We start from the raw sequence: 13,977 nt of genomic DNA on the forward strand, positions 1-13,977 counted from the left end.
CCTGTAAGAAAACACTTTTACCACCCTTATTATACCTATCACCAGTCGCCACAATGGATCCCTCTCCGTTCCCAGTGCCACAATCGTCCTCTCCAAACAAAATACCACGCACCAGGAAAAACCCGTTTTCATCTCCTGGACTGCTCAGTAGACTCTAGGATAACCCAGCCACACCCTGCTGATTTTGGCCAACACCAAAAAAGCAGCGGCGCCTCGCGGCAAAGCTCAGCAATACACACCCTCCTTCTGTTTCCCGGATTGGCCTGCTGCATGAGCGTTGCTAAGCAATCGTGCAAAGACCCCAGGGAGGGCTGCCCGGTCGGATGCCTGAAGGACCCGGCAGGGCCGCTCAGGCTAACTAGCGCAGTGCCTAGAGGCTTGGTATTGCGTCTGGAGGATCGCGTGAACTGCGACCCGGCCTGGTGGGTTCTGGAGCAGAGGCGGGGAGCCTGCGGGAGTGGGTGTGTGTGGCCACTGGTGCCTGGGAGGAGGCGGAGTTGAGTGGCTGCAAGTCCCTGCAGCTAGCGGGAGAATGAGGAGCTTGATGCTGCTCTCAAGGATGAGCGGTGGCCCCCTCAGGTCTGCCTAGGCAACTTTTAAAATTCTAATTTTCTCTGTGTGTGTGTGTGTGTGTGTGTGTGTGTGAGAGAGAGAGAGAGAGAGAGAGAGAGAGATGGAAGGGACGGGGAGGCGGGCAGGCAGGCCTAGGCAACTTTAAAAATTTAATTATAATGGAGTGACTTTTAAGTTGAGTACGTTTCTCAACTTAACATTTGTTTTAAATCAAAATCCAAGTAGCCATAACCTAACTGGTGTTGGGAAAGGAACCACATCCTTTCTACAGGTCCTATATCCTCCCCTGGACACTCCCTCAGGTCTCTCCCCACTAAACCCCAGCAGCCTAGCATAACTGGATCGGGTTCTTTCACTGATTTATTCAGCAAATACTGTTGAGAAGCATCTATGTTCTAGGCACTTTGAATAGGGGCACTGATTCGAATCTGCTTTCAAAGAGCTGCCTTCTAGTGGGAGAAGATATGCAAGTATGCAAGGATATGGAAGTATGCAGGGAACTGTGAGAAAGTAATGGGGGAAGTGAGCTAAGATCTAGTGAGCCAGTAGGAGGTAACCAAAGAAAGCATGGGTGAATCTGAAAATGCCACACCAAGGCATTTCTTTCAGGCTAGAAAGTCTTTGGAACTGAAAGGCTCATGAGGCTGGAGTTAAAGTTAAAGAGTGTGAGGTTCCAGATGAGGCTAGAGATGTATCCAGAAACCAAATCATGCAAAGCCTGGTAAGCCATGATAAGGATTTTGGAGCTTATTGTAAGAGCAGGGTATATCTAAAGGGTTAAGAAGGGGAATAATATGATTCACTTTGCATTTTTAATTCACTGTGTCTTCTGCGAGAACAAACTTAGAGAGTGGCGAGACTAGAAATTGGGAAGCCAGTAAAGAAACTGTCACAAAAGTCTAAGGAGGAATAGTGGTGTCCTAGTCTCAGGTGATAGCAGTTCAGGGGATGAGGTTTGTATGGATTTTGAGATGTAGTGGGTGGGTACAATTATCAGAATGTGGTAATATGGAGAATGAGGGACTGGAAGTTACCTTCTGGGTTATTAGGTTGAGTAAGTTGGCTGCTTTTGTACTGGTTAGATTGGGTTTGGCTTCATAGTTGGAACATCAGGTTGAATGCTGTAGAAAAAAAACATGAAGAGATTGTAGCATAGGTTTTATTTGGTCTAGACCATAGTATCACCTCTAACGTGATTGTTATGCCAAAAGAAATGAGAATGTTGTCCAGATTCTCTGCCTGTGTGTATTCATGGAAACCTCTGTATTTGTTGCTAAATTAGAAATAATATTGAGATACTATTTTGAGGCTTTGCCTTTTCTCATGCAGAGATGATCAGTTTCTCACATGTAAATAGAATTTCACAGTTGGACGGGACCTCAAATTGGTAGTCTCCTGTTTGTAAAATATTTTTATGTTATATCTTTTCCACAATTATTTATTGAGCTTTTGCACGATGTTAGACACTAGGAATACAAAGATGAATAGAAATATGACTATACAGATTTAGGTCATCAATAAAATTGATGGAGCATCTTTGTATCAGGCTGTTTCAGTTGCTTCAGATATAGTTACAACTAGTCCCTGATCTTGAAGTTGCAAGTCTATAAGCGTGACCACTGAGGATGCTGAACATATTAATTTGATTTGGGCAGGGAAGATATTGACCTATCCATATTAAATAAGAGATGGTAGATTGCCAGCAGACATCCCAATTCTTGTGAATCAGTCTTCTAATTCTACAATAGACGGGGTAGCACTATGGGATAGAAGTCTTTAAGAGTGGAATCAATCATTTTACTCTTGTGGCTAGGCTGTTCAGGAATGTAATTATAAAAATTGTATAAAATACAGAAGAAAGTTTGGAAGGGAAGAGAGAAGAGTATTGGCAAAGACAGGTAGTGTTTAAGCAAATTTCTCTTAAATGAGTAACTTCTTTATGGCTTTACCATTGTACAAACTATACTCCATAGGGTAACCTGAGTGTCCCCTCTACCACTTCTATGAGTCCAAATAGGCAAGTAAATAAGTAATGTATACAGCCTGATAAGGTAACTGTCAGGTGATTTTTGAGTATTAGGAGTAAGGGGCAGTGGTTGACTTGTGAGGTGGGTAGCTTACAGAGTAGAAAGGGGTGGGAGTATAGCACTGGTGGATCCCTAATCCAGTTCTCTGATGGCAGGAGTGAGATGACCTCAATCTTGCGAAGCCCTAAGGCTCTGCAGCTTACTCTAGCCCTGATCAAGCCTGATGCAGTTGCTCACCCATTGATTCTGGAGGTAAGAATGAATGTTAAGCCCCTACTGTATGCCCTGGGCATTGATACCATTTCATGTGCTTCAGGGACATTTGTGACTACCAAGAACCCCTGTGCTAGGTGCTGCAGAGGCAAAGCTAGGAGCCATGAACTCTGATCCTAAGGAGACTGAAATTCTCTTGGAGACTTGGGGCATATTTAAAATAAAAGAAAGGACCCAATATAACAATAATAAAAAAAGGACCTCAAGTTAATATATACTACTGCACTACAAAACGTTACTACAAACTTGACAGTTTAAAACAACATTCATTTATTACCTCACAATTTTATAGTTTAGAGGTCCTGTAGATTTGGCTGGGTCTCACAAGGCCAAAGTCAAGATATGGATTGATTGAGCCTTTATCTGGAGTATCTAGGGAAGAATCCACTTTTAGGCTTGCTAAGGTTGTTGGCAGAGTTTATTTCCTGTGATTACAGGACTAAAGACTCGTTTACTTGGTGGAACTACTCTCCGTTTCTAGACCACTTCCATTTCTCATCACATAGCCTTCCCCATCTTTAAGACAGCAACAGTGTATCTAATCCTTCACATGCCTCAAATTCCCCTGACTTCTTTAGCTCCTAGCCAGAGAAAATTGCTTTAAAAGGGCACATGTAACTAATTAGGTTCAGCTGGATAATCTTTCTTTACATTAAAGCAAAGTGCACTGATTAGTAAGTAACCTTAATTACATCTGCAAAATCCCTTTTATTATGAAATGTGACTTAATGATATTTTATTTATTCACTGTCCTGGGGATTAAAGTTGGCTGTCTGCCTGATAATAAATTTTACAGATTTTTAGTGGTATTTTGAAATGGTGGAACTGAACAACATTAACAAGAGAGTATAGAATCAGGATGAGAGTAGAATGACAAAACCTTAATGAACACTAATATTGAAGAAGTGGTTCAAATAAGAAATAGACACAGGGAGGGATCATTTTTAGGATTCTAGTACCCATAGTTTGATTAAGTAATTGCTGAGGACCAGTGCTCAGTAAGCTCATTGTGGTGCAGAGGAAGACCAGAGCAGTCTGGAATAGTGACCTGAAAGTGGTGAGTCTTGACTAGGTCTCAAAGGAGGCATAGATTTTGGTTAGTGCCAGAAGAAGGATAAGTGTTCCACAGAAGGGACAGTCTGTGGTGTGTCTGAGGGCTGTAGGTGGCCTGGGCTAGTATAGAGAATTAGAAATGGTAGTGGACAAGGATAGTGCAGCCTTGAGCACTGGGCTGCTCTTCATTCCATGAATAATAGGAACTACCAAAAACCTGACCATAATATAACATAAGCTGTTTGAATCTGTCAAGTGTGTTGGTTTGGAGAGAATGAGAGAAACTCAAAAGCAGGACCATCAACAAGACTTTTATGGTGATCTGTGTGGTCGGTCCTGTGGGCTTGAACTCAGGGGCTGAGGAATGGAGGGGCAGAAACAGAACTTTCTATCCCCTTGCACTTAAGACTCACACTCTGGCTATGTGACTGGAGGTCTTGATCTCACCCCACCTTCTTTCTTTTCTGTCCTGCTATGTTAGCTATCTGAGGCTGTAACAAAATACCTGAGGTAAAAATTTTTTTTTTTTAGAGAGAGAGAGAGAGAATTTTTTAATATTTATTTTTTAGTTCTCGGCGGACACAACATCTTTGTTTGTATGTGGTGCTGAGGATCGAACCCAGGCCGCACGCATGCCAGGCGAGCGCGCTACCACTTGAGCCACATCCCCAGCCCCAAAATATATTTATTTATTTATTTATTTTTACGTGGTGCTGAGGATCGAACCCAGAGCCTTGCACATGCTAGGTGAGCGTGCTACCACTGAGCCACAGTCCCAGGCCCTGAGGTAAAAAATTTAAAAGGAGGAAAGATTTATTTGGGTTCATGATTTTAGAGCTTCAGCCCATGGTACTTGGCTTTGTCACTTTGGGACTATGATGAAGCAGAACATCATGATGGGGAGTGGAGCAAAGCTGCTTACATCATGACATCTGGGAAGTGAAAAAGAGAGAAGGGGTCTGGGTCCTTAATGATACTAACTTCCCTTCAACAACCTCCTAAAGTTTTTACTGCTTCCCAATAGCGCTAACAGCTGGGGAAAAAGCCTTCAACCAATGAGCTCTTGGGGGGACATTTAAGTTCCCAACCATAACACCTGGGTCTCCTGATTGATTTTTTTTTTTTTTTATCTTTGGTGTGGTGTTTATCCAGGCTGTTCATCAGCAGATTCTGACCAACAAGTTCCTTATTGTACGAATGAGAGAACTACTATGGAGAAAGGAAGATTGCCAGAAGTTTTACAAGGAACATGAAGGTAGGACTGATAGTCGATAGTCTTCTGAGTGGAAGGCTTCTCAATCCCAAGAGTCTGATCAGATTTTCCCTGGAATATCTGATGTTCCAGGCTTTCTCTGACCTATCAGTTGTGTAAAATTGCAATGAATCTTTATTTTTTTTAAAATATTTTCAGTTGTTATTTTATTTATTTATTTTTATGAAATGTGACTTAATGATATTTTTAGAAGATTGAACCCAGTGTCTCGCATGTGCTAGGCAAGTGCTCTACCAATGAGCTACAACCCTATCCCTGCAACCAATTTTGTAAAGTCTTGGTTTTTACTGAAACTTTTCATGATTATCATTATTTTATTTTCCTAGGAGGGTTCTATCTCATAGTCTTAATCAGAAATAATTTTATGTCCTGATGATATTATCAGTAGTTAACATTTAGTAACTATTTTTTGGTCATTATTCTAATGCTTATTATTTCATTTAATTATTCCCAACAATGCTAAAAAGTAGGTATATTTATATCTCCAGTACACAGATTAGGAAACAGCAGGGAGGTTAATGACTTATTTGAAACTACAGAGGTTGTAAGTAGTAGAGCCTAGATTCAGGTGCAGAAATGTCAGACTCTAAGCACCCCCCCCGCCCCGCTTTGTCCCTTCCGTCTCTAAAGCAGTGTTTATTATTTCAGGTAAGGAAGTAGTAGTAGAAAAATTTATCTTGGGCACCTGTATCTTCATGAAGGTACCCTCTCTTTGCAGGCCGTTTTTTCTATCAGCGACTGGTGGAGTTCATGGCCAGGTACTTCTAATTTAGTCTTAGCATCTTTATCTACTAGGTGTATCTCCTCTGCTCATAAATAGAATTGTTAACTTCATTTACCCTCTTTAAAGTTATAATCAATATCAAGTATGAGGAAGCAGAGCATGGGGCTCTGATTAAGCCAACATTGACCTTTTATACACATTGTCACGTTGGTTACTGGACCAGTGACTCTAAGAGTATTGTTGAATGCTGCCTGGCAACTCTGCTTATCTGTGTGGTTCTTATATACCAGCAGTGGCCCTCTATCAACTTCTCTTTGAAGCAGCATTGGTTCTGAGCTATAAAGGCAATGAAACTCTCAGGATGTAGTATGCCTTTACTTATGAACTGCTTATAGAATGCTCTCGGTGGTCAGATTCTTTACATGTGTTCCTTTTGTTCACAGTGGGCCAATCCGAGCTTATATCCTTGCTCACAAGGATGCCATCCAGCTTTGGAGGACACTGATGGGACCCACCAGAGTGTTTCGAGCACGCCACATGGCCCCAGATTCAATTCGTGGGAGTTTTGGCCTCACAGACACGCGCAACACCACCCATGGCTCAGGTGAGACTATCTCCCTTGTTCAGAGCCATAAATAAGGAAGGATGTGTTGGGGTTCGTAGTTGGGCTATATGGTAAGGTTGATAGCCATGTTCCTTCAATGAGCTTTCTTTCTATTTATGTTTCTGGCCCTTTGTAGCCATTTCAGCTGATTTGGCCTGTGGGTTTTCTTTACATGCCCCAGGCCTGAGGGAGTAGACTTAGGTTTCTGAACTTGATTTTGATTATCTTTTGCCTGTACCCTGTACTCCCCGTGAGGATCCTCATCTATTTTTACCTTCCCTTGTAGACTCTGTGGTTTCAGCCAGCAGAGAGATTGCAGCCTTCTTTCCTGACTTCAGTGAACAGCGCTGGTATGAGGAGGAAGAGCCCCAGTTGCGCTGTGGTCCTGTGTGCTACACAGAGGGAGGCATCCACTGTGCAGCTGGAACAGGAGGCCCAGGACCAGCCTGAAGAGGGCCTATCAATCTATGAAGATTGGTAGCAATTCCTAGACTTTTCTCCTAGATCTCTGATCCAGAACATTCTCATGGGACCAGGGAAGCCTGGGCTCATGGTGCTATTTCTACTTGGCATCACTACTTGCTAGAGGGCCTAGGTCATCACTGCAGAGCCTTTAGAATCTAGCTGTCTACCTCTTCCCTAGAATGTTCATGGGTTGTTTTTTTTTAAAAAAAAAAAAACCTGAGAAGTATTCATCCTTCTTCAAGGAAGAGCTTGCCTAATTGACCTGCCTGGAAAATACAGTGACTATGTAAACAACATTTAGCTTGTCTTCCTTAATAAAAGTCAGTGTTCTGAATTCTCAGAAGTGTCAGTACTACTCTAGGAGCTTGCTCTTTCCTTAATTGTAGTAATTAGATCTTCCTTGAAGCTAGGTTTCAGGTCTGTGCTAAGTAAAGAGACTGACACACACATACACATGGTGGGCAGTTTATGTAGCAGGAAAAACACCCAGCAATGGAGCTTAATGTAGACTCAAATCCATGCTATGACCCTAGCACAGGGCTGTGTTCTGGAGAAAGTGACACCTTTTATTTGAACTCAGGTATCTGCCAGTGAGGCATGTATTTTTTTTTTTTAATTATTCTAATTTGATATATATGACAGTAGAATGCATTTCAGTTCATAATACACATATAGAGCATAATTTTTTATGTCTCTGTTTGTACACAAAGTAGTCACACCATTGGTGTCTTCATACATGTACTTGGGGTAATGTCCATCTCATTCCACTGTCTTTCCTAACCCTCTGCCCCCTCCCTTCCCTTCCCTTCTTCCCTTTGCCTTATCTAAAGTTCCTCCATTCCTCCCATGCTTCCCCTGCCCCCCATCCCTATTGTAGATCAGCATCCTCATATCAGAGAAAACATTTGGCATTTTGTTTTTTGGGATTGGCTTACTTAGTACAATGTTCTCTGACTCTGTCCATTTACCTGCAAATGCCATGATTTTATTCTCTTTTAATGCTTAGTAATATTCCATTGTGTGTGTGTGTGTGTGTGTGTGTGTGTGTGTGTGTGTGTATCACAGTTTCTTTATTCATTCATCTACTGAAGGGTATCTAGGTTGGTTCCACAATTTAGCTATTGTGAGTTGTGCTGCTATAAACATTGATGTGGCTGCATTACTATAGTATGCTGTTTTTAAGTCCTTTAGGTATAAACTGAGGAGTGGGATGGCTGGGTCAAATGGTGGTTCCATTCCATGTTTTCCAAGGAATCTCCATACTGGGTCCAGATTGGCTGCAACAATTTGCAGTCCCACCAATTTGTAATGTATGAGTGTGCCTTTCTCCCCAGATCCTTGCCAACACTATTTTGTTTGTATTCTTAATAGCTGCTACTCTGGAGTGAGATGGAATCTTAGAGTAGTTTTGATTTTCATTCTCTAATTGCTAGAAAGATGTTGAACATTTTTTCATATATTTGTTGATTGATTATATATCATCTGAGAAGTGTCTGTTCAGTTTCTTGGCCCATTTATTGATTGGGTCATTTGTTTTTTTGGTGTTAAGGTTTTTGAGTTCTTTATATATCCTAGAGATTAGTGTTCTCTCTGTGTGGTAAAAATTTGCTCTCATTCTGTAGGCTCTCTATTCACCTCACTAATTGTTTCTTTTGCTGAAAAGAAGCTTTTTAGTTTGAATCCATTCCATTTATTGATTCTTGATTTTTATTTCTTACTCTATAGGAGTCTTATTAAGGAAGTTGGGGCCTAATCCAACATGTTAAAGATTTGGGCCTACTTTTTCTTCTATTAGGCTCAGGGTTTCTGGTTTAATTCCTAGGTCCTTGATCCACTTTGAGTTGAGTTTTGTACATGGTGAAAGATAGGGGCTTAATTTAATTTTGTTACATATGGATTTCCAATTTTCCCAGCACCATTTGTTGAAGAGGCTATCCTTTCTCCAATATGTTTTTGATGCCTTTCTCTAACATGAGATAACTATATTTATGTGGCTTTCTCTCTGTGTCCTCTACTCTGTACCATTGGTCTACAAGTCTATTTTGGCACCAATATGATGCCGTGTTTGTTACTGTTGCTCTGTAATATAGTTTAAGATCTGGTATAGTGATGCCTCCTGCTTCACTTTTCTTGCTAAGGATTGCTTTAGCTATTTTGGGTCTCTTATTTTTCCAAATGAATCTTATGATTGCTTTTTCTACTTCTATGAGGAATGTCTTTGGGATTTTGATTGGAATTGCATTAAATATGTATAATGCTTTTGGTAATATGATCATTTTGACAATATTAATTCTGCCTATCCAAGAACAAGGGAGATCTTTGTTTCAGAGGATTTGTCACTGATGTACAGAAATGCTTTATGATTTATGGGTGTTGATTTTATATCCTGCTACTTTGATGAATTCATTTATTCTAGAAGTTTCCTGGTGGAATATTTCGGATCTTCTAGCTATAGAATCATATTGTTGGCAAATAGTGATAATTTGAGTTTTTCTTTTCCTATTTCATATCCCTTTAATTTCTTTCATCTGTCTAATTGCTCTGGCTAGAGTTTCAAGAACTATGGTAAATAACAATGGTAAAAGAGGATATCCCTGTCTTGTTCCAGTTTTTAGAGGGAATGCTTTCAGTTTCTCTTCGTTTAGAATGATGGTGGCCTGGGGCTTAGCAAAATAGCTTTTTCAATGTTGAGGTATGTTCCTATTATCCCTTGTTTTTCTAGTGTTTTGGACATAAAGAAGTGCTGTATTTTGTCATATGCTTTTTCTGCATCTATTGAGATGATCATATTATTCTTATCCTTAAGTTATAATTACATTTATTGATTTCTGTATGTTGAACCAACCTTGCATCCCTGGGAGGAAACCTACTTGATCATGGTGCATTATCTTTTTGATGTTTTTGTATTCGATTTGCCAGAATTATTATTGAGAATATTTGCACCTATGTTCATTAGTCTGAAGTTTTCTTTCTTTGATGTGTCTTTGTCTGGTTTTGGAATCAGGGTGATATTGGCCTCATAGAATAAGTTTGGAAATGTTCCCTCTTTTTCTATTTCATGAAATAAGTTGAGGAGTATTGGTATTAGTTCTTCTTTGAAGGTCTTATAGAACTCAGCTGTGTATCCATCTGGTCCTGGGCTTTTTTTTATTGGTAGGCTTCTGATGGTGCCTTCTATTTCACTGCTTGAAATTGATCTGTTTAACTTGTGTATATCATCCTGATTCAGTTTGGGCAGATCATCTGACTCCAGAAATTTGTTGATGCCTTTGACATTTTCTATTTTATTGGAGTACAAGTTTTCAAAATAATTTCTAATTATTTTCTTTATTTCTGTAGTGTCTGTCATAATATTTTATTTTTCATTACAGATGTTAGTAATTTGAGTTTTCTCTCTCCATCTCTTTGTTAGCATGGCTAATGCTTTATCAATTTTATTTATTTTTTTCAAGAACCAACTTTTTGTTTTGTCAATTTTTTCAGTAGTTTCTTTTGTTTCAATTTCATTGATTTAGCTTTGATTTTAATATTTTCTGTCTTTTACTGCTTTTGGGATTGATTTGTTCTTCTTTTTCTAGGGCATTTATTTGTGGACTTTTTCTTCTTTGAAGGAATGAACTCCATGCAATAAACTTTCCTTTTAGTATTGTTCATAGATTTTGATCAGTGTTCTCATTTACCTCTAAGAATTTTTAAATTTCTGTTTTTTAATTTCCTGTTTGATGTCTTTTGCAACCCATTGTTCATTGAGTAGCATATTATTTAGTCTCCAGGTATTGGAGTAGCTTCTATTTTTTATTATTACTGATTTCTAATTTCATTCCATTATGATCTGATAGAATGCAGGGTAGTATCTCTATTTTTTTGTATTTGCTAAGATTTGCTTTTTGGCATAATGTATGGTCTATTTTAGAGAAGGATCCATGTGCTGCTGAAAAGAAAGTCTATTCACTTGTTAATGGATGAAATATTCTGTATATGTCTGTTAAATCTAAATTATTGATTGTATTATTGAGTTCTATAGTTTTTTTTTTTTTTGTTTAGCTTTTGTTTGGAAGATTTATGCAGTGGTGAAGGAGGTGTGTTAAAGTTATCTTTGTGTTGTGGTCTGTTTGACTCTTGAACTTGAGAAGAGTTTGTTTGATGAATGTAGATATGCCATTGTTTGGGGTATATATATTTATAATTGTTATGTCTTGTGGAGACCCCTGCTTGTTTCCACAGTCCATGTTAGTGATACGTTTTTTCCCCAACCTTTCACCTTTAGTCTGTGGATGTCTTTTCCTATGAGATGAGTCTCTTGAAGGCAGCATATTATTGGGTCTTTTTAAAAAATTCAATCTGCCAGTCTATATCTTTGGATTGGTGAGTTTAGGCCATAAACATTCAGGGTTATTATTGAGACATGATTTGTATTCCCAGTCGTATTTGTTTATTTTTGGTATTTAATGTCTTAGTTTCTCCTTTGATTAGTATTTCCTTTAGTGTAATTCTTCCCTTTGCTGATTTTCATTGTTTTTTTTTGTTTCCTCTTCATGGAATATTTTGCTAAGAATGTTCTATAATGCAAGCATTCTAGTTGTAAATTCCTTTAACTTTTGTTAATCATGGAAGGTTTTTATTTCATCATCAACTCTAAAGCTTAATTTTGCTGGATATAAGATTCTTGGTTGGTGTCCATTTTCTTTCAGAGCTTGGTATGTGTTGATCCAGGATCTTCTAGCTTTCAGGGTCTGGGTTGAAAAATCTCCAGATAGCCTAATTGGTTTCCCCCTATATGTAATCTGATTCCTTTCTCTTGTGGCTTTTAAAATTCTCTCCTTATTTTGTATGCTAGACATTTTCATTATAATGTGCCTTGGTGTGGATCTGTTGTGATTTTGTACACATGGTGTACTATAAGCCTCTTGTATGTGATTTTCCAAGTCATTCTTCATGTTTGGAAAAATTTCTAATATTATTTCATTGAATAGATTGTTCATTCCTTTGGTTTGGAGCTTTATGCGTTCCTCTATTCCAATAATTCTTAAATTTGGTCTTTTATTTGTTATCCCATTATTGTTGAATGTGTTGCTCATGGTTTCTTACCATCTTTACTGTGTGGTCAACATTCTTTTCAGTATTATATATTTTATCTTCACTATCTGAGGTCCTGTCTTCCAAGTGATCTAATATGTTGGTGATGCTTTCTATTGAGCTTTTAATTTTGTTTATTGTTTCTTTCATTTCAAGTATTTGTTTTTTTTTTCAGAACCTCTTTCTCCTTATTGAAGTAATCTTTTGCTTCCTGTATTTGCTTATGTAGCTCTTTATTGAAATGATCTTTTGTTACCTGTGTTTGCTCTCTTATATCATCCTTTAATCCACAGAACATTTTAATTATGTACATCCTGAAGTCCTTCTCTGTCATTTCTTCTGTTGTGCTGGCCATTGATTCTAGTAATGTTATATCTTGGTTTGTTGGGGGACTTTCTTTCCTTGTTTCTTCATGTTGTTTGTGTGTCTTCCCTTCTAGCACTGCAGATCTGGGGCATTACAGTTTTTACCCTATAGGCTTATAGTGTCCCTGCAGGTTTTCAATACCTCTCCTTTAAGGCGGGGACAATGTGAATAGACCCCAACCTAAACAATATACAACCTTAAACCAAATAGCTGCTATTAAAACGTTTGTGGTTTTTTCACAATATACAGTAATGGTAAGTTAAATTATTATCTACATTATAAACAGTAGGTTTGCAAAAGGGTCTACAGTCTGATGGTGGACAGATAACCTGGGTGAGGTGTAGAATGAGATGTTGAGGGGGTAGGAGGTGAGGATATAGTTTTTATATCTTAGTGTGAAAGAGGTATCTAAAGAAGTTGGTTAGTAGCAAGAGAGAGAGAGTGATTTGGGGGAGACAAGTAAGTGGGAAGACAGAGTATAACAAACACAAATATTAAGAAAAGTAAAACATGTAAAAATAGAAGATAATAGTATATTATAGCGGTGGTGTATATTTTCAGACCTCCCTGTCCTCAGTAGCCTAATTCATAAAAAGTACTTGGTTTCACAAATGTTGGGGATGTGAGAGTGGGAGAAGAGAGAGAGGGGAAAAAAAAAATCTCGAAGGGAGATATAAGGATTGTTTTTGTTGGAGATAAGTATCTTTCCAGCTTCTCTTCTCATCCAATAGGTGGGGTTGTTTGTTGTTTGATGGTATCTCTACCCTCAAGATGGTGAAGGTTGTTAGAGTGGGAGGGTTGGTCTTGGGGGTGTGGCTCCTGGAGGTAGGGTATAGTACTTGCTGGACCCCATGGGAGATTGCACCCCAAGAATCTCCTTTGGGGCCCACTTGTGTGATATGGGTGCCTGATTTTATCTTACATCACCTGTAAACCTTGCAATTCCTGGCTTCTAATTTAGTCTCACCCCCTTCCTTTCTACTTCCTAATCACGAACCTCTATCTTCAGAGGTCTTATGGGTTGTGCTCTGGGGGCCTTGCACCTGTCATGGAGAGCTGTTTTATATTGAACCCAGTTTTGTGAGCTACAGACTGGCTGTGTAGCCACAGGCACTGTGCCAGGTTAGCAACTGCTGGGGAGAGGGGGGGTAGTTGGGGATTTTTGGTACTTTGATATTGTTTCTAAGCCCCAGTGGGTGTTCCAAGCTGGGATTTGCCCCAGCTAAAGATGGTGAAAAGGTGTCCCAAGATGGAGGCCGCTGCTCTCAGAGTTGGGGTGTCCTGTCGGGTGGGGCTGGGGGGTGTTTTGAACGCCGTATTCAGAGATACAGCTCTGTGGGGTTTAGTATTGTGGCTGGCAGCTCTCACACAGACCTAGTGCTGTGTCCCCAGGTGCAGGCTACCACATGTAGGGGACTGTGGCAGTGGTTGCAGTGTCCCAAGATGGAGACTACCAGAGAAGTCCTGTGTTGGTAGATGGGGGACCACATGGAAGTGGTGGCCAGAGTTCCTTTGCATGGCCTGTGGCCAGATGACCTGTGTG

General features: G+C 39.6%; 1 protein-coding gene across 3 annotated transcripts; it reads left to right on the plus strand.

Moving 5' to 3' along the window:
* Positions 1-284: 284 nt before the first annotated feature.
* On the plus strand, positions 285-7,332 carry Nme6 (NME/NM23 nucleoside diphosphate kinase 6). Of its 3 annotated transcripts, none has more exons than XM_015487280.2 (6): positions 285-422; positions 2,756-2,852; positions 5,079-5,181; positions 5,918-5,957; positions 6,367-6,527; positions 6,814-7,332. In XM_015487280.2, exons 2-6 carry the CDS (start codon positions 2,763-2,765, stop codon positions 6,975-6,977), a joined length of 558 nt encoding a protein of 185 aa, XP_015342766.1. In that variant the 5' UTR covers positions 285-422; positions 2,756-2,762; the 3' UTR covers positions 6,978-7,332. The 3 variants fall into 3 exon arrangements, with proteins under 3 accessions (XP_015342766.1, XP_015342767.1, XP_048650633.1); XM_048794676.1 differs by lacking the exon at positions 285-422 and adding an exon at positions 437-579; XM_015487281.2 differs by lacking the exon at positions 2,756-2,852 and having other exon boundaries at positions 306-422.
* Positions 7,333-13,977: the final 6,645 nt, after the last annotated feature.

The sequence above is a fragment of the Marmota marmota genome, unplaced genomic scaffold, assembly GCF_001458135.2.
Source record: "Marmota marmota marmota unplaced genomic scaffold, marMar, whole genome shotgun sequence".
In the NCBI taxonomy this organism is placed as follows: Eukaryota; Metazoa; Chordata; class Mammalia; order Rodentia; family Sciuridae; genus Marmota; species Marmota marmota.

Excerpts from the sequence above, each read along its gene's own strand:
- Nme6 (XM_048794676.1), top strand. The coding sequence starts at position 533 with ATGAGGAGCTTGATGCTGCTCTCAAGGATGAGCGGTGGCCCCCTCAG. Across the intron at positions 5,182-5,917 it reads GTTTTACAAGGAACATGAAG|GCCGTTTTTTCTATCAGCGA; the intron begins GTAGGACTGATA and ends CTCTCTTTGCAG. Across the intron at positions 6,528-6,813 it reads CAACACCACCCATGGCTCAG|ACTCTGTGGTTTCAGCCAGC; the intron begins GTGAGACTATCT and ends CTTCCCTTGTAG.